The sequence below is a fragment of the Myotis daubentonii genome, chromosome 17, assembly GCF_963259705.1.
Source record: "Myotis daubentonii chromosome 17, mMyoDau2.1, whole genome shotgun sequence".
NCBI classification, from domain to species: domain Eukaryota; kingdom Metazoa; phylum Chordata; class Mammalia; order Chiroptera; family Vespertilionidae; genus Myotis; species Myotis daubentonii.
The window spans coordinates 7878244-7898802 of record NC_081856.1 but is presented as its reverse complement, the minus strand read 5'-3'; the positions used below and the strand labels follow the sequence as shown (position 1 = coordinate 7898802).

The window sequence follows — 20559 nt, the reverse complement described above, 5'->3', positions numbered from 1 at the left end:
AAGATGTTCTCTGAATAAATTAACCAACCATATTTATTTCTTTGCTCAACATCATTCTTTTATCATTTTCTTTTTAAACATGTAAGTTAACTTCTATTGAGATAGAAGTGATCTTTTTATAAGTATATGTGTGGACAACTTTCTGATGGCTGCCAGCCTTCTTTGTTTGTAGTAGCGAAGAAGGTGGTAAAATTATTCCTGTTAACTCTATGTGAAAAACAACTGAGTCTCTTAGAGAGTTGCTGAATTTGTCATTTACTCTGCAGGTAGCACTGTGTTAGGGAGGAGCATCTTCCACCAGTGGAGTTAGGTTAGATTTTTTAGAGAGCCCTTGAGTTACGTGTTGTAAAGTAGCAGTGGGAGTTTACATTCTGCTTAGAAGCAGCAGTATGAGCAGAGATAGCCCCTGAGAGAGCCAAGCATGCCTGCTCTGACGCACAGACCAGGGGCACATGGGGCAGTATGAGTGACATGGTTACACGTCCGAGCAGCAGGCAAGCTGAGCCAGGCCTTCGGGTCCATGCAAGGACCTTGCTCATTTGTTGAGTGGTAGGGAGCCACTGAAGGGTGCTAAGTAGGCTGACTTGGTCCACTTGGCCCCACAGAACGTCCTTCTAGTCGGCCCTGCAGATGTGAGGGCCATGGGGCTCTGGGGAGGTGGTTGAGAAGGCTGACCTGAGACTGCGCAGAGCCTGTTCCTCAGGGTCGTGCTTAATTCCTAGCTCCTGCGGCTGCCACAACAGGTACAAAACGATGGCTTAAATAACAGAACCTGAAGCCAGAGTTCACGATCAGAGTGTTGGTAGAGGTGATTCTTTTTTCTTTTTTTATAATAAGATATTTCATGTTCCAGTGCCAGCTTTATTTTAACTGAAATCATACTTTTTAAAAGGACAGATACAGTAAATAATAGGAAACAGGCTTAAAATTTACTCCATGTTTAATGTAGAAGTTTCCCTTAACAGGATATGATTCCATTCAACCCAAAATTATAGACTAATTTCTGTGTAGCTATTACAGTTAGTCATTTCAATCTACGAGAATTGTATATTAAGTGGACATTTTCAAAATTACTGCCTCAAATTAAGATTCATGTTAGAATTGAAAAATGCATTTGGTCATCTAAGTTGGGGCAGATAGTTCTCTTGTTTTGTGATCTAGCTACATTTATACTGTCCTCAGCCCAGTCTCTTCCAGACTTTATCAGGATTATAAATGTAAAGAGTACCAGCTTTTGGTGCTTTGATCTGACCTCCTCGGTTCAAAGGACTAAAGATATTAGGTAATTTCCAGGTCTAAGTTAAGGCCAGAAGTTTAAATTGGTAGCTGTTTTTGGAACAAATGCATCAGCTCATGGTCTTTGGGGTCAGAGATTAGGTCAACAGATATTTTCCTTTCTATATTTTCTTTCATGCTGCCCTAAAAATTTTTGTGAGAAAAAATCTATTAGGATTTTCTTCTGACCTCAGATACAAATACTATTCCACAAAATTAATAACTTAGCCACAGATTCCTTACCTGCTGCCTTCTTAAAGTCATTACTAAATAACCTGTTTTAAATATATATATTTTTCTATGACAGATGAGGACAGTAAAATAGAGTTGAAGCAAAAATACTAAATTTCATTCAGTGTATTTGTATTATAATTATTTGAATTATTAATATTGCTTAGTAAAGTTCTTTCATCTCTTAGAATCTCTATTTCAAGCATAAATACATCTTATTTAGTGATATTTCTAAACAGTTTTGAGATTTTGTCCCCCTTACAAACGCAACTCATATTTCTAGTTAGATTCTTGAGAGTTCTTTTTGTGACAGACATAACTTAGTATCTTGAAACTTTATTAAAGTGTAATGATAAACAAAATAAGCCAAAACAACACAGAAGTAAGTATATACAGGTTATATTAAAACTAAATGTTTAACTCTCAGGACGAAATCTCTCAGAGGAATCACAAAACTTATCTCCCTAATTAAGGAAGCTGTATAAACTCTACATGCAAAAAGATATCTCCAGTTTCCCCATTAGAATCAAAATTGCAAATTTTAATTTCTTGAATAGTTTTTAGAAAGTAAATGGAAAACCTTTTTTAAATCCAAAATATACTTTCTTGAATATCTTTGGTTTTAAGGTAGTAGTTTACAGAAATAGAATTTAAGTCCAAAACCGTTCTGCTCTTAACCTTTAAATTCTGAAGTTATATAGACTTAATCCAAGTCATACAGTAAATAATTCTGAAAACTGAATGCACACTGAGTCGCACGATCTTTAATATTTAATAATCGGCACACTACCATCTGTATATTGGTTTCTTTTATGTTGTCAAAACCAGGTATATTCTGAACTGTTAATTCTTCCTCTTCAGTTATTACTGGTTCTTTTCAATTATCTTTCTCCTCATTTGAGTAAACAGCACCTTTTTCTTTTACAAATTCAGGTTCCATTTTTGACTCAGGTCGCTAAGATTTTCCAAATAACGTTTGGGACACATCAAGAGACTTGTTGCAAGTATTCAGCTGAACCACAGCTGTCTATTTCTAGTACTTTAACTGGTATAGATGAATCAGAATCAGCTGTTGAGGTGGTAGGATGTTCTATATTTTCTTTTTTAGTTGATGACTTCCTTGGTTGACTTTTTCTTCCTTTCCATGAAGCAGTTCACAATTACTGGGTTGGTTCTTTCTGAAAGTTATGAAAAACAAATTGTCTCAGGGGTCTCTCCCAGCACACAGTGGCCCCCGGTATGTCTCAGTATTGTAGATGGTGTTCTCTGTGGGTTTTCAAATTGTCCCCTCTCTGTGTCTGTCTCCTGTGTACCCATTTACCCTTTCAGTAAGGACACTGACATTGGATAATCTTCAAAGATCCTATTTCTAAATAAGGCCACACTTAGAGGTGCTGGGAATTAGGACTGCAACATTCTTTTTGGGGACTGAGTTCAACCCCATCACACTCAGGTCACATGATTTCTAGCTCCCATTCCTGTAAGTGCTGACTTGATGTCTAGCAAACAAGGAACTGGTGTTTTGAATGATTTCTTGGGAGGCTGGGTGTGGGTGCATGGTTTGACGAGCAAACCTGCTGAATTTGTTCACATGTGTGGATATGAGGTACCTCTGAGATATCACTGGGAGATTTCCAAGAGTGTCATATGAATCTGAAGTTCAGGAATTATCAGGGCAGTGGTTTTCAGGAGATGTTCAAGACAGTCTGTTGTCTTATGGAAGAAAGATTAGAACTTGTATTTACATTTTAAAAAATTTCAACCTTGAAATTTAGCTATTAGTTATATTTTAATAATATAGTGAAGAAGTTTCTATTTATAATTTACAAATAAACCAGTAGGCATACATAGAAAGTGTTCAAACTTTTTGTATATATGGGGGTGCATAAATAAAAAAGACTTGAGACCGCATAGATTTAAGCTGTGAGAGTAGGTGAGGAATTTTTGAGAAAACACTTTAAATATATATATATATGTTTTTTAAAATATATTTCTTTATTGATTTCAGAGAGGAAGGGAGAAGGAGAGAGAGATAGAAACATCAATGATGAGAGAGAATCATTGATTGGCTGCCTCCTCCACACCCCCTATTGGGGATCAAGCCCTCAACCCGGACATGTGCCCTTGGCCAGAATCGAACCTGGGACCCTTCAGTCCACAGGCTGACGCTCTATCCACTGAGCCAAGCCGGCTATGGCAAGAAAACACTTTTTTAAAAAAGAAGGTGTCAAAGGTCAAGATAGATAGCTTGAATCATACTTTACTCTGTTGTTTTGCATCCAAATAGCATTCTCTTACAATTTCTAAAATAAATAGAATTTAGTATAGAGATACATTTTATTTAGATTTGAGTCTTGAGTATATGAAGTCTTCCATAATATAGGATGAAATGGGGGAAAAGTAGCCATACACATGTAACTAATTTGCATAGTCTCATTTTTCATATACCCTCTGCATTGGCATAAAATAAAATTATAATTCTCTAGAGCTGAATATTATTCAGATAGGACAAGGTTGATACAGAATATGTTCATTTTGAGTTATCTCAGCATAGTTTTATCAGAAAGGTTTTAAGCAAAGAAGACATCAATAGCAAATTGACTTCCATTGAATTGTGGTTTTGGGGGTGATGAGAGAATTCATCAGAGAATCTGACCTATTAAGCAGGGTAATTGTTGGAATTTACATCTGTTTTGGATTTAAGTCAAGTCATAATATAAAATTTTAACTGATGGAGTATATGTTTCTGGATTAATATTTTGATTATTGAAAACAGTCCTTTGATATATGGCTTTTAAATTCTCTTTTAGGTCTTTCGCCCTTACGCGAAGTACTGGCTCAGCCCCTTGCTGCAGCTGGTTGTTTCTGAAAATAACGGAGGAGAAGGAATACACTATATGGTGGTTGAAATAGTGGTTACAGTTCTTTCATGGACAGGAATAGCTACTCCTCTAGTAAGAATGGATACATCTTTTATGTACTAGTAGTAATATATCAGTTCTCTGTTGATAGCTTAAATAGAGCATATAATAAGTAATTCAAGCTCCCCTTAATGACTTAGAGTCATCATTTTTAGCATTAATTGTTGTACTGCTACACTACATGGCCTCACCCTGCTTTCATTCTCTTTCTTTTGTCTACTTCTGATATTCCCCTGATCTTTTATTTTTAAGCTATCAGATGTTTGTTTTGTGTGTTGCTTTTACCTGCAAGGAGTTTGGAAACTAGATCATTGGTTTATTAAAAGTATGAGAAATAAATGTCAGTAGACTTCTTCTGTGACGAAAGTCCCTGAATTTTTTGGCACTTGCTTTGCCAGTCTATCTGCTTCCAGAGTGTTGACTGTGACCTATAATGGCTGAGATTGCTCAACAAGTGACTGTGAGATGAATGGCAGTTTTATACTGCAGCCTGTGGCATTCACCAGACTTGTGGGTGCTGGAGCTCTGCCCATTCATTTGAAAACATTGGCACTAATAATGTATAAGAGTTTTCATGTAAGGATATCCTGGAAACAACACTTATTAAATATAATAATGTATATAGAGCTTATACATGTATTTAGATGTGCCTCTCATTTCAAAGTAAACTAAATTTTAGATTTCCTATCTTTAATATGATGAAATAACTTATAATCTGCTTACTAACATGAAAAAATTAAGTGCGTATTTATTTTAACTTAAACCATTGGAAAAGATTGATTTAACTATTAGGAGCTCAGCTAATCTTGAAAGAGCTGAATTATGTAGGTGTCAGAATACTGATAAAAGCAACAGGGAGCCAAATTGAAAGTTACAGTGAAGCCTCATTGCAATGGTATATGCAGAAGGCTAAAACTAGAGGAAGCCCTGACTTTCTTGTTCCATTTTACCCCCTGGAGCCAGTGTATTGGCCAAGGGCCAGGTGGCTCAATGCTGATCTGGAGGTCATTTCCCTTTTGAGGTTTTGGAAGGGCCCTGGAGTTGGGAGGAATGTGAGGGAGAAGGACTAGGAGTTGGAAAGCGCTGAGTGCTGAGTCAGAGTGTCTTCAAGTTTCCCTTCCTCCCTCCAGAAGGAGGTACCAGCTGAGGCGGTTACAGGAGGTAGAGGCCAGGAGTGAAGGCACCTGGGCCAGGAATGCACATACGTGAAAGAGCATGAGCAGACAGGGGCCTTTGAGACTGCAGTCTGCCCTTTGAGACTGTAGTCTGCCTGCTGTGCTACAAGCCTGGTGCAGGGCTGGCAGCTCTCCCCCTGGAGGCCTATCTGGGAAAGCCTTTGTAATCGCTGTGGTTGGACCAGAAAAATCACACATAGGTTTTTAACTAGGAGCCAGTAGAATGCCACATTTCTTTTATAAATGGATTTTTGGATTAAAAAATGCTTTTTCAGAAAGCGATGCTACATATTCATATATAATTTTTATACCATTTCAGGGGGTTCCCAAAGATGAAGTGTTAGCCAATCGATTGCTTGATTTCCTAATGAAGCATGTTTTTCATCAAAAAAGAGCCGTGTTTAGTCACAACCTTGAAATTATAAAAACTCTTGTTGAATGCTGGAAGGATTGTTTATCCATCCCTTACAGGTATTAATTTACTAGATTTTGCAATGTTGTTTAGAAATTTAAAAAATGTAGGGTGTTTCAAATAGTGATTATACTGAAATTTAATTACTTGAAGTGATAGAAGGAGAACTGTAATTTGAATTAGAATCCATGGATAAGGATATGATATTGCTACTCACAAAACCACAACTTGCAAAGTTGACACTAGAGCGCTCTGCTCTTCCCTGTAACAGCCCAGGGTAGACTAGGACTTTGATTCCTTTTAGCGCTGCCTGAGGTAAGCTAACACTTTCAAAAGGGCAAGCAATTATAGGACGATATAAAACTGCCTGTGTTCCAAAGCTAGAATAACCTGGATGTGAACAAAGAGGGTATTAGCAAGCAGGGTGTTAGATGTGGGGGTGTGGGGAGTATTCCTTACCTTGAGTATTCTCCTTAGAAAATTTTATACTTGTCTTCCTTCTTATTTATATGATAATCTATACTTTTATACTTCTGTTTCAGGTTAATATTCGAAAAGTTTTCCAGGAAAGATCCTAATTCTAAAGACAATTCAGTAGGAATTCAATTATTAGGCATTGTAATGGCCAATAACTTCCCTCCCTATGACCCAAAATGTGGCATAGAGAGTATAAAGTAAGTATCATAGTTTTGCTTTCATTTTTTTTTTTTTAGGTTAAAGTATTCCTGAGTTGGAAATAGACTGGTTTAATTTTGATAAGTTTAAGGGCTAGAACGCATGTTAAATATTTCTCCCTTAATTTAAATAGTTGCCTTTAGAGGCCACTTGAGAGAAGAATGTGTTAATGGAATAAATGAGGAAGGTAAGTTTTTTAAAATTCATGTAATTTTCATGTACATTCTGTCAAATAAGAGGTATTAAGTTTTTTTTCTCTTATTTTCTAAAGTGACATTTTTAGCATTTACCCTTGAGAGCTACATGAGCTCTGTGAACCATTAAAAATAAGAGGATGACCATGAAGGGTACCGCTGACCTCGTGCTGCCTGCCCCGTCTCTGTGCCTTTTGGCAGAGTTGCAGCCACACTGCTCCCCTCCCATCGGGACCCTTCATGGTGGGGGTGGGCATTGCCCAACATATGCAGTGGAGGGGCTTAAAGTCAGTGCTCAAATCATGATTACATTATAGATTTCAGCATGTCCCTTCCATGCTCTTTTTTTTTTTTTTTAAATATGTCTTTATTGATTTTAGAGAGAGGAGGGGAGAGGGCTAGAGAGATAGAAACATTGATGAGAGAGAAACAATGATCCAATGCCTCCTGCACACCCCTTACCCGGGATTGAGCCTGCAGCCTGTTTATGTTGAAAAACATAAATGCTTTTTCAATTTGATTTGTCATGACACTTGATACTTATATCCTCTGTATTGTAAGAAACCAAAGTGGGCATTCTGCATTTGTTAATATTTTACTCTTTCCTACTTAAAAAAACTCAGTTTTTTCAAAGAGAATATGTGCCCTGACAGGGAATCGAACCAGTGACCTCTTGGTTCAACTACTGAACCACACCAGCTGAGCTGCCTTTCCTGCTTTTGTCATTTCTTTGGAAGTGTCTCACTCTGTCTAGTTGGTCCTCTACAAATATGTTGCTCAACACAGATTTAACAGGAAATAGCTTACTTTTAGACAAGTTAGTGTTGTCGTGTTGGGTTTTTTTTGAGCTTTGGTTTTCTCCAGTGACAACTTTACAGAGCCAATGTTGGGCTGAAAATGAAAAGCCCCTTTGCCCGTGAAGTCTGGGGGACTGTATTCAAACTCACTCTTTTTCTCATTATTTTATTGACCTTCTCTGTTATAGTAGATGGTTTTAACAGGATGTCAGTAAATCACAATCTTAAATAATAGCTTCTTTTTCGCTATAGTTTTATAGTGTCCAGCATTATGGGTTTTTTTGGGGAGGGGTTCCCCAAGAAGCCAGCACATTTATTGATGCTTGTTCAAGTCCCTCAGATCCTACAGGCTTCTTAGTCTCGGAAGCCCAGCCAAGCAATTCAGGCTGTAGACAGTGCCTCCCTGAGGGTGCCCGGAGGTCATTGTCTGCCTGGAAGTTTCTATTTCTCAGCCACTGGGTTCCGCAGTTGAGCTAAAGGAGTGAAGCAGTGCCTGGGAACCTGCAGGGCCCTCATTCCGCCTCTCCTTTTCAGCTGGAGTCAGCTCCCCTCTCCAGCATTGTTTGACTTTGACTATAGCAGGTTCAGTGTAATTGAACCAACTTTAATGTGCCTCCCTGATGTGATGATGTCAGAGCCTCAAAGACATCTTCATGCCCTAACCGGTTTGGCTCAGTGGATAGAGCGTCAGCCTGTGGACTCAAGGATCCCAGGTTCGATTCCGGTCAAGGGCATGTACCTTGGTTGCGGGCACATCCCCAGTAGGGAGTGTGCAGGAGGCAGCTGATCGATGTTTCTCTCTCATCGATGTTTCTAACTCTCTATCCCTCTCCCTTCCTCTCTGTAAAAAAGTCAATAAAATATATTTTTTAAAAAAAGACATCTTCATATATGTCTTCACATCAATAACTTGGATCATGTTGTAGGCTTCATAGTTTCTCAATTTGTGCTATTAATATGGTACAAAGAGTAAAATCATTATGATTTTATATCATCAGAATGGATTATTTATGTATATTTATCTTGTATATTTGCTACAGATACTTTCAAGCTTTGGTCAATAATATGTCCTTTGTAAAATATAAAGAGGTGTATGCAGCAGCAGCAGAAGTTCTGGGACTTGTTCTTCAATATATTACTGAGAGAGAAAATGTGAGTGTGTTATGCAATTTTAAATAAATGCTTTTTCAATTTTTATTTGTCATGACACTTGATACTTATATCCTCTGTACTGTAAGAAACCAAAGTGGGCATTCTGCATTTGTTAATATTTTACTCTTTCCTACTTAAAAAAACTCAGTTTTTTTTTAAGAGGACATGTGATTTTTTTTTTTAAACACTTGGAAATTTTTTAAATATTTAAAGATTGGCAACTTACTCTTTATTATAAAAGTCAGGATATGAGTATTTAACCAGCTTTCATTCCTCGACCTTGGTCTCAGGATATCCTCTTGGAGAAGATTATCCAGGTAGATACCTGCTAACGTTAGGCTATTAAGCTATTAAAATCCTCGCCTACATTTTTTGACATCATACAGCCGTTGCACAGGAGAAAGCACTTCCTCGGGAGCCTTTCCCGGTCTTACGTCCTGCCCACTTGACTGTATTGTAAGAAGAGCCTTGTTGCATTTTTAAGCATAACACACATTCCGAGTACTATAATTTTCAATAAATATAATTATTAAAGACATATAGGTATAACTGCATGAAAATTACATGCTATAACTTACTTGAAAATAGTGTAGCGGGGCGATGCTTACTGCTACATTGCTCTCCTCCTACATGCCAATAGCGTGAGGTGCTGCATGTTCTCGGAGCCTCCGAAAGCAGTGCCACTCACTGTGGTAAGATGCTCGTCCCAGGCCGCTCTGTGTCAGCCTGTCCCCGGCAGCACAGTTGGTCCTCCTTGATTCCCCTCTGTCACTGGTCCTGGGACACTCTTGGCTGTCTCGCTACTTCCTTGGCAGCTTCTTCTCCCTTTTTTAGCTGCGTGTTTCCTGGGCCACCTCCCCAGCCCTGATTTTGGTCTTCTTCTGTTTTACTGTTCCCTGCTGATTATACAGCCTCATGGCTTTAAAAACTGCCTCTATGTTCATGATTCCCAAATTTGTGTCTCTAGTCCATCCCCTCTCCTGAAAGAAAAGGTCAAGTGGAGTCTGGGCTACATGCTTTGTCAATCAGGATGAGAAGAACCTCTGGGAAAGCCAGGAGGTCCTCAAGATACCCAGGGTATCCCCAAATAGCAGATTGGGCCCCTGCCCATTTACCGATTAGGCATTCACTTGGATTTAAAATAAAATAACATTAATCTAAAAGGAAATAGACCCCTTTGGGAAGATCAAACTTATTTATTTAAGGATATCCAGCTATTTTAGTAAAAGAAACAATTTTAAAAATTCAGAATAACATTAAGACATGATTCTAATGTCCCTAAATGTTTGGTAGCAGTTTATACAAAATGCTTAATATTTACCTCGGATGGAGCAAATGATAGCAGATCCCAGGTTCAATCTCTTGACTTATATTTCAACATAATAGGAATGAGAAATACATTTGTTTTACATAGTTTTTTTCCCTAAATATAAAATGACATTGCTTTTTTGTGTAGAAATTTGGGAACTAGTGTAACATAAAGAAGTAAGAAAAGAAAAAAAAGTAAGAGTGACTCATATTCTAACCACTAAGCTACTCTTGGCACCTGAGATGTAGACTCCAATCTTGTCTTCTACTGTTTTACCCATATTGTTAGGTTCACATTGTTTTTATAACTTCGGCACTTACATGTTGGTCACTTATATATAGGAATGGGCAAAAGTAGGTTTACAGTTGTAATACAAATAAATAATAAAAAAATTAATAAATAAAAATACAAGAATAAACTGAGTTTCGCATACTCAGAACTGAAAACCTACTTTTGCCCACCTCGGTATATTAGGTACTTACTGGTTGGCTCCAGGCTCTTTTATGCAGCCGGGAACAGGACAGGGCAAGTCCCCCCTCAGGGAGCTGGCATGTGGTGAGGGGAGACAGATAATTCACAGACGAATCCATCATAGCAGGTCGTAGTGATCATGAGAAAGCAAGGTTTAGGGAGATAGACAGTGATAGTTGAGACAGAGTTGCTTAAAAATTGTGGTTTGTGTCAATATTCAACCAGAAACATGAACACTGACACCATAAAATGTGTCTTAAACTTATTTAATCAAGAATTTTACTTCTGCTTCTTAAATGACTTGTTGGCAGTGTTTCATTGTCAGAAGAAGCACTAATCTTTTTTTAAAGTCTTTTCAATTACCTTGCCCAGTTCTCTTTTCTTTTTTTTGACTTTTTCTTTTTTATTTGTTTAATTTATTTTTAATGATTTCAGAGAGGAAGGGGGAGGGAGAGAGAGATAGAAATATCAATGATGACAGAGAATTATTGATCGGCTGCCTCCTGCATGCCCCCTGCTAGGGATTGAGCCTGCAACCTGTGCATGTGCCTTGACTGGAATCAAACCCGAGACCCTTCAGTCCACAGGCCAACACTCTATCCAGTGAGCTAAACTGGCTAGGGCAGCACTAATCTTTTTTATTGATCTGACATATGACATGAGCTGACCCTGCCAGTGCTTGCAGCACAAGTGCGGGGACACAGCCTGGCTCACCCAAACTCACGGCTCCAGAGCCTCTGCTGGTACTCAGTGGTCAGTGTAAGCCCACAAGTGCTCCTGGCTTCACCTGGTGAACACTGGAGATGATAGCGCCGACTCTCAACTATTCAAGATAAACCTATTTTCAGAAATCTAGCGTAAGTTTCCATTTGTGTGTATTGGAAATGAGACTTGATTTTTCAGATACTGGAGGAGCCTGTGTGTGAACTGATTGTAAAACAGCTGAAACAGCATCAGAATACAATGGAGGACAAATTTATCGTGTGCTTGAACAAAGCTGTGAAAAACTTCCCTCCACTGGCCGATAGGTAAGATGCTGAAGTGGTGAATGTCCTATGGCGGGGATGGCTGAGACTGCCCTGCCACTCACTGGCCATGTCCACTGGTTAGGTTCATGAACACCGTGTTCTTCCTGCTGCCAAAATTTCATGGTGTGATGAAGACTCTCTGTCTAGAAGTGGTGCTGTGTCGTTCAGAGGCAATAACAGATCTGTACTTGCAGTTGAAGAGCAAGGATTTCGTTCAAGTCATGAGACACAGGTGAGTGGGAAACCAGCCTCATGTTCCTGGTGCAGCAGGCTCATAAAATGGTGATTTGTCCAGCTATTCCCTTCAGCTCAGAAAGAGCTTGTAGTTTCCATGAAACATTATTGTTACATTTGAATCTGAGAAGAAAGGTTGGTGGGGCCTGGTCATCCTGCCTCCTGTCACTGGCACCTTGTGGAGGCCATGCTGAGGCACTGTCTAAGGCTCCTTTCCGATGTAAAATGCATGGCATTGAGTTTTTGTACCTGTTTTGCCAGGTAAGAGGTGTTTTTTTTTTTTAATTTGTTTGTTAAAATTGTTCATTTATTTTCAAAATTGCAATCTCCCTGAGAATGCTATTGGTTACTTAACATATTCTTATTTCCCTGCACTCTTTTCCTGTCTTGTATGTGTTCCTGTCTTTGCATGGTAATAAATTATTGATGAATGTGTGCTGTGCCAGCAAGAAAGTGCATCATTGTCTTCTAATATCATTAAACATTTGCTGAGTAACTTTGTGTGTAAAGCACTTTAAGGAGGAAATGATACACCTTATCTGGGATCCAGACTATACATAATCCTGCTGTATGACATGGCAGGTGATCTAACACTTGAAATAAATTTTTCAAATCATGAAATTTTTTATACTTAGCTTATTTTGCTTGACATTTTCATGGTTTTTTTTTTAAAGAAACTTTTAATTTTGGAATAACCTTATATTTACAGAAAAGTTAAAAGATAGTACACATAGTTCCCATATACTCTTCACTCAATTTTTCTATCTTACATAATTGTGGTACATTTATGAAAACTAAGAAATGAACATTAGCTCATTACTAGTAACTAAACTAGACTTTATTTGGACTCCACTAATTTTTCTATTCCAGGATCTAGTCCAAGATCCCACATTGAATTAATTTATTTTTAATAATCTAGTCCATGATACTAGTAATTATTTTTAAGAATGTAATTTTTAGAATATTTGAGTGCTAACAAGAGACATGAAGATGAGATCTGTGGGGAGCACAGGCTTTGGGAAAACCTTATGGAGAGAGAAGGTTGATTGATTAATGAAGGCTTTCCAGATAGGGAAGACACTTTGAGCCATAGCTTTGGAGCAGGTAACATCTAAAAGACCTGGTTTAAATCCTAATGCCAAAGTGTGGAAAGAACTTCCTCATGGAAACACTGATGCCACACCAGTAACTCATGGAACTGAAAGCTCTTAGCATGAAACAGCAGCCACATCAGGGTCTGTCTCATCCTGAGGGTAATACAGAGCTTTCAGATGATATGTGTAAGGAATATGAAGATCTAAGTTACCAAATATATGATGTTTCCAGACAAAGCAATTCTGCAATTTCTACAGAAGACCTACAAGAATGCCTGAAGAAGCAATTAGAATTCTGTTTCTCACAGGAAAGTTTGTCAAAGGATCTTTACCTGATATTTCAAATGGACAGTGATCAATTCATTCCAATTTGGACAGTTGCCAACATGGAAGAATTAAAAAACCAACCCCAGACCCCAATCTAATTCTTGAAGTACGGAGATCTTCTCCCATGGTACGAGTGGATGAGAAGGGTGAGAAAGTGAGACCAAGTCATAAGCATTGTAACTGATTCTTAGAGAGATTCCTGAAACAACACCAGTAGAGGAAGTGAAAGCTTCGTTCAAAATGAAAACTGCCCCAACGTGATAGCTGTGAGTTTGCACACGTAGCAATTGGTATAGCGCTTTCCAGTCAGCCACAGGTGCACAACAGGCTCTTAAATATTTGAGAGAAGAAGTGAAAACATTTCAGGGCAAGCCAATCATGGCAATGATAAACACTATCAATACGTTTTTTGCTAAGAATGTTTATTGATTAATGGATTCTGGGATGTATGGTCAGCCCATTCAAACTCAAGCACAGTGTGCCTCGCCAGTCTTTATGCAGCCTGCATGTAGTCCTCACCAGCAGTACTTCATCTGTAGTATTGTGCCTCAGTCTGGCCTCCAAATCCTGCACCTTACTTTGAAACACCACTGGCTCCCTCTCCAAATAGTCGTTTTGTGAATGGCTTTAATTCTCCAGTATTTTATAAAACAACTGCTGCTGCTGTGAATATGGGTCGACCATTCCAAAAAAAATGGTGTGAAGCCTCATTTTAGGTCACCAAGTGGTTCAGAACACGTAACAGAGGGATCTGTGTCACTGGGGGATGGACCAATAAACAGACCTGGTTCAAGGAACTTTCCAACTGAACGCATAACCCTATAGTGCCAGGGCATCAGGAGCAAAGCTACCTTCCGAAAGAGACTCCAGCTTTGCAGACTGAACACAGTGGGGATTATGGTAGGGGCAGGAGAACTCTCTTCAGAGGTCGAAGATGACAAGATGACAGCATCCCAAGACCCCAACCTTGACAGCTGAAGCAAAGGCACCAACACCAAAGTTTGACTTATTAGCCTCAAATTTTCCTCCTTTATCTGGAAGTTCATCAAGAACACCAGGTGAACTTGTTTTGGAGAGTAGGATGTCTGATGTTGTTAAAGGTGTCTGCAAAGAAAAGGATAATGAATGGAATACTACGCTGCGGTAAAAAAGGAGTTCTTACCATTTGCAACAGCATGGATGGAACTGGAGAGCATTATGCTAAGTGAAATAAGCCAGTCAGAGAACCTCAGAGGGAAGGTAGGGGAGGGTGGGGGTAAGGGGGAGAGATCAACCAAAGGACTTATATGCAAGCATATAGGCCTAACCCAGTGGTTCTCAACCTTCTGGCCCTTTAAATACAGTTCCTCATGTTGTGACCCAACCATAAAATTATTTTCGTTGCTCCTTCATAACTGTAATGTTGCTACTGTTATGAATCGTAATGTAAATATCTGATGTGCAGGATGGTCTTAGGCGACCCCTGTGAAAGGGTCATTCGACTGCTAAAGGGGTTGCAGCCCACAGGTTGAGAACCCCTGAAACCAATAGACACAGGCAATGGGGGTGAGGGCATGAATGGGGGGAGAGAGGGGGTAACATGGGGATAAGGACACATATTTAATAACTTAATCAATAAAAAATATTTTAAAAAAAGAATAGAAAAGGATAATGAAGAGTTAAGACAAGGGGATAGTTGCCCAGTGCCTGCATAGATTGAACAGACCGACTGCACCGCTGCCCAGCTACTCAATATAAGCACCGGTCCTTCATGCACAGCTAAGCCTCTGCATTGAGCACAACTCAGATAGAAAAGGATCTGGCGGAGGATTCCACTGTTCAGAAGGATGTTCTCAACCCAACAACTGTATCAGTTCCTTCCCCAAATGCTGCAAAGCCATCAAGGACAAATACTGCTTCGCCATGTGATAGGAACATACATGTAGCTGTAACCGTGGCCCTACAGGAACACCGAAAGCCAATGATGCTGGAGTGTGCCAGACGCCCCCTAAAGAGCCATGTCCAATTCCTGTGCAGCCGCTGCGAGAACTTCGCTCCAGTGTAGCGTCTCCCACCAAAAATGAAGAGAACGGAGCTCCGGAGAAGTCCATTGAGAAACCACATGAGAAGCCAGAAGCAAGGGCTAGTAAGGATTATTCTGGCTTCTGAGGCAATACCATCCCCAGGGGAGCAGCTGGAAAAATCAGGGAGCAGAGATGCCAGTTTGGCCACAGGGCTATACCTCAGGGAGTGACCGGACATAATGGCAAAGAGCAATATGTGCCATCCAGATCACCAAAGTAAAACAAACAAACAAAAACTACTCAAAAACTTCTCTCTCTTCCGATTAAACTTGAGCCGTGGCTATATTGAACTGTTATGGAGGCGAGAGAATAACCAGGAAGGAAATGAGAGGAAGTATATCCTTAAATCATTACAGATTTTGGAGTTGTGAGCAGTAGAATCCCAAAATTCATCTCTAATGTGATTTGCATATTACCCTTCTATTATATAGGATGTGTACATATATAAAAATATAATTTTTCTATTTTATTTTAATTTCAGAGATCTACCTGGAATCAATTTTGAGGGTTCAGATTTAGCTTGGGAAAAAACATATTACACATCCTTCAGTATAGGAGATGAGGGAGTGAGAGAAAATATTTTTTGAAGAAGCATTTCTGTAAAATTAGAAATTACTTTTTAAAATCGATTTAAAGTTTGCCTTAGAGAATGCCATTTCTGCCTTTACGGCCTTGTGTTGCAAAGCAGATCAGTGGCTGGGGTGCCTGTTTTGGTGTGTGTGTGTACAAATCTGTTGTATTGTTAGTAAATGATTTGAAAACTAAGTGTAATAAGTACTTGAGTAGATTATTTTTCCGGTTTGATATGTAGTCCCCTTTTGACCTTACTAATATTTCATTCAACAAACTTTTGATTGTACTTGGAGCTGTGACTACCAATCAGTTTGATACTCATGGGAAGAATGGGGGTTATTCAGATAATGGAAAGATTTGTCTTAGAGCTGAGTAGGTCGGTCAGAAGGCCTTCAGAGGTTTAAACTGGCCTGTGAATTCCCCTTTCTCCCCAAATAGGAAATAATGTTTTGGGTTACTTCATTCGCTACTCTCTATTCTTTGACTACCACCCCCCAGAAGCAACTTAACCAACCACCTACATAATTGTATGTTCCTAACCACCTTGACCAGTCTAGTCAAATCATATAACTGTTCTAAATTCCTGAATTGAAAGTGAAGTACTTTACTCTTCTGCTCATGTATTTAGAAGTTTAGATCCCAGAATGGTAGAGCAGACTGTAATTTATTAGTGTTAGTGTTAAAGATGAAGCATTGTAATTGACTCTTAAAGTGTATAATAGTGTAGAAGTAAAAATAATTTTTAAAGGCTTAATTTGGGGGCAGCTTTTTCTGCTTACAGTGTATTTATCATAACCTTCCTTCCTTCCCTTTCTCCAAAAAGTTAAAATTAAAAAAAAATGCAGTTTGGAATTCACAGAAACAGAGTCAGCAAGCCAGAAGATTTTTGAGTTAAGGTGAGAAAGATAGTTAAAGAAAATTATTATATAATATCTCAGTGAATCAAGTTGTAGCTCTCATATTAAATAGGCAAGTTTACATGCTGGTGTTTAGAAGATGGCTAAAATATTCAGAATCATGTTGAATTAATCTGTTTTAAGTCATATAATTTTCAGAGTTCTATGTAAGGTGGGGTTTTGTTTTTTTAGGGATAGTTTGTAGCATTAATAACTGTCCCTTATGTTAGTGAATGACTTGTGTAAATTGAAACTAAGTTGTGAACACTGGAAAGCACCATTGTGATATAGAGTAAACATCTTAGTAATATATTAAAATGAATGTAAATGAAGGTTAAAATTACGTTACTGGGAAACTCACCTTCCAACTCTACGTTGAGCTGTGGAGATTTGTATTAGTAGGTAACTGTTCAGAGCTTTGAAAACACTGAACATTTCTGAACAAGCCAGAGTTACTGTTTCTTTGTAACTTATTCAGCTTGGCAAATGCTTTTGATTTTGATTTGGTGGGTTGATAACATAATGCATTTAAGTAAGAAGAATCATTTCTACACACTATGTTTTAAAATCATCCATAACTGAAATAAATAATTAAACTACCTGCCTATGATAAAGTGTTTATTTTGGTTTACTTAGATAATGCTGCAGTTGGTGGAAATGATAAACATTTAAAGTGTTAACACTCTGTGAATGCATTGGATTTAAGAGAATAAACATTTTATTTAAAAAATAATGTAATTTTTATATAAGTGTAGTATTGTCTATTGCAGCCGTGGGCAAACTACGGCCCGCGGGCCGGATCTGGCCCGTTTGAAATGAATAAAACTAAAAAAAAAGGACTGTACCCTTTTATGTAATGATGTTTACTTTGAATTTATATTAGTTCACACAAACACTCCATCCATGCTTTTGTTCCGGCCCTTCGGTCCAGTTTAAGGTGGCCTGCGAGTCAAAAAGTTTGCCCACCCCTGGTCTGTTGTAACAAATTTTGAAATACAGAACAGCACAAAAAAGTTAACCTGTTATATCTGAAAGCACAATATTAAAAACTATTAAATTTGTGTTTTTAAAAATCTCTCTTTTTATAGAGATGATGAAAGACAAAAAGTGTGTTTAGACATAATTTACAAGATGATGGCAAAATTGAAGCCAGTAGAACTTCGGGAACTTCTGAATCCTGTTGTAGAATTCATTTCTCATCCTTCTCCGGTGTGTAGGGAACAAATGTATAATATTCTTATGTGGATTCATGACAATTATCGGTAAGTTCTACATTGACATTTTGTATTACATTTCTTAAGGGAGAATTTGGGTGCCTTTAGTAATCTGAAACAGATTATAAAAATATAAAAAACATTTTAAACATATGATTAATAAGTTTATTTTTGTATATTGAAATGTATTCTTATTTTAACTCATATTATGTGTCTGTGGGAAATATTTGGTGCATGAAATTGTTGGTTGAGTTAAAAGTGTAATTTATTTTCATTTTTTATTATTTTTTTCCATCACCATTTATCTTCCATATACCCTCTTCTACCTCTACCCCCTCAGGCCCTCCCCACCCAGTCACCACACTGTCGTCCATGTCCATGAGCTCTCTCTCTTTTTTAGGGGGTGGGGGGGTAAAAGTGTAATTTGTTTTCATAGTTATACCTTTAAGATCTGACAAGATAAAGGAAATAAACTCTACTGAGATGTCTTCATCCTTCAGGAGCACCACACATCCCTTCCCAGGGACTCGGGCCTCCTCTTAGCATCCTAGGGAGCCCTCCGGAGCCCTGCTCCTGCCACCAACCCCTCCTCTCCTGCACTTGAGAGAGAAGAGCGACTTGAAGGGGCTCGCAGAGGCACCAAAGGAGGAAGTTGGGGCACATAGGCATGGGGATAGGTTCTGCTGTTGTTTTGGAATTTAAGTTCCATGGGAAAAGCCAGATCTTTTTTTTTTTTTTACTTTAATTCTGGACAATGTTACTGGGTTTGAACAAAAGTGATACAAGAGAGTATTAATGTTTTGTCATTTTGCTGTTTTTCTTAGAGATCCAGAAAGCCAAGCAGATGATGACTCCCAGGAAATATTTAAGTTGGCAAAGGATGTATTGATTCAGGGATTAATCGATGAGAACCACGGGCTTCAGTATGTGCTCCTCCTGAATAATTGGGCGAGGACAGAATAATTTCAGGGTATTTTTTTCTAGACCAGTATAGTGTAGTTTTCAGCATTTTTTGTTTGCAGTATTAGCATTTTCTCTGCTTCTTGCATTCCTAATGTTAAATAAAAATGTATTTTAAATCACATGAGACATAAAAAAATCCCGACAAGTTATTTTAATATAAAACTCTTGAAAAAGTGGTGTGGTAAAGCTGTCTCTGCTGTGCAGTGAATTAAAGCATTTCAAAGTGAAAGGGAAATCTAGTGATCATTACTGTGTTTTCCATTTAACTCCAATCATTGCGATCACACAATGCATATTAATATCGAATGAAATGTTTGAGACCTTAGAGATAAGAGGAAACTATAATATTAATTATACATGGAAATATGAGTGATGATTCTTCTTCTCTAAAATGCCTACCTATGTTAGTTATATGAGTGTTTTGTCAAGTACTACTTATATAAAAAGGAACGTAAACTTTTTTTATGATTCTATATATCAGTTAATTTTCTATTCTGATGCAATTTAAGTTCATTAAGCCTATAAAAATTGTATTTGTATTTTGTAAGCATTTATAAATTATAAAGCCTAAACTTGTGTTTAACTAGTTTAAATTTTGAATATTTTGTGGCACTAATTTTTAGAGCCATTTTGTTTTAGCAAGGCAGTAAAGAATTATATGTAATTTCTTAAGATGTTTTCTCAGTTTCAAAATAGTTAATATTATAATACTTATCATTAAAATCTTCCCAGGTAATAGAGATGAGAATAATATCACCCAGTTTCTTTGGTTAAATATGCTAAAGTTTTAGAATATTTTCTTCCTTTAATGCATATTATTTTTCTTAATTCAGATTATACTGTTTATATAATTTTGAATGTGGTTTCCCTCTATGTTAAGCTTTATTTAAATGAAAAACTGTGCCTTCTCCACATAGCACTATGTGTAGGGCATTCTTTTTCATTTGCCAATAATCTGAGCAATATGCCTTTTTTTCTTCTCTGCTTTTCAGGTTAATTATTCGTAATTTCTGGAGCCATGAAACTAGGTTACCTTCAAATACCTTGGACCGGTTGTTGGCACTAAATTCTTTATATACTCCTAAGATAGAAATGCACTTTTTAAGTTTAGCAACAGATTTTCTCCTTGAAATGACCAGCATGAGTCCAGATTATCTAAACCCTATGTTTGAGCATCCTCTGTCAGAATGCAAATTTCAGGTGAAGTGCTTGTCTCTGTAATAATAAATATTATAAGCTTTCCTTGTCTGTTAGACAACAAATGTTTCTAATAGTGTTAACTTGGCTTTCTTTTTTATGGAGATACTAGGGGCCCAGTGCACGAATTCGTGCACCTTGAAAGGAACTGTGGGCTACAAGGCTGCAGTGGGCACGGGGGCAGGTCTCAGCCCATCCTCCATGCCCCCGGCCGGCCCCTCCTGCCATGGCTCCTGGTCTGCTCTCTGCTGGCCCCCTCCCCGCTCCCGACGCCACTGCTGCTCCCACCCGTTGACTGCGCTGGCCCCGCTTGCGCTCGTTGATGTGCGAGCAGGGCCGTCACCGGCAGCGGGTGCGA

At 38.3% G+C, this 20559-nt stretch overlaps 1 protein-coding gene and 2 pseudogenes across 3 annotated transcripts in view; 2 read left to right on the top strand and 1 right to left on the bottom strand.

The window, feature by feature from the left end:
- PRKDC (protein kinase, DNA-activated, catalytic subunit) overlaps positions 1-20559 on the top strand; it is a 209319-nt gene that overhangs the window by 113336 nt on the left and 75424 nt on the right. For all 3 annotated transcript variants that reach the window (XM_059672694.1, XM_059672695.1, XM_059672697.1), the window contains 9 exons: positions 4317-4460; positions 5922-6073; positions 6557-6688; positions 8721-8832; positions 11516-11640; positions 11723-11872; positions 17916-18089; positions 18866-18964; positions 19997-20204. In XM_059672694.1, the coding sequence (XP_059528677.1) occupies positions 4317-4460; positions 5922-6073; positions 6557-6688; positions 8721-8832; positions 11516-11640; positions 11723-11872; positions 17916-18089; positions 18866-18964; positions 19997-20204 (1296 nt within the window). The remainder of the gene's footprint in view (positions 1-4316; positions 4461-5921; positions 6074-6556; positions 6689-8720; positions 8833-11515; positions 11641-11722; positions 11873-17915; positions 18090-18865; positions 18965-19996; positions 20205-20559) is intronic.
- LOC132220072 (protein kintoun-like) lies at positions 2012-3963 on the bottom strand (annotated as a pseudogene).
- On the top strand, positions 12450-15739 carry LOC132220071 (la-related protein 4-like; annotated as a pseudogene).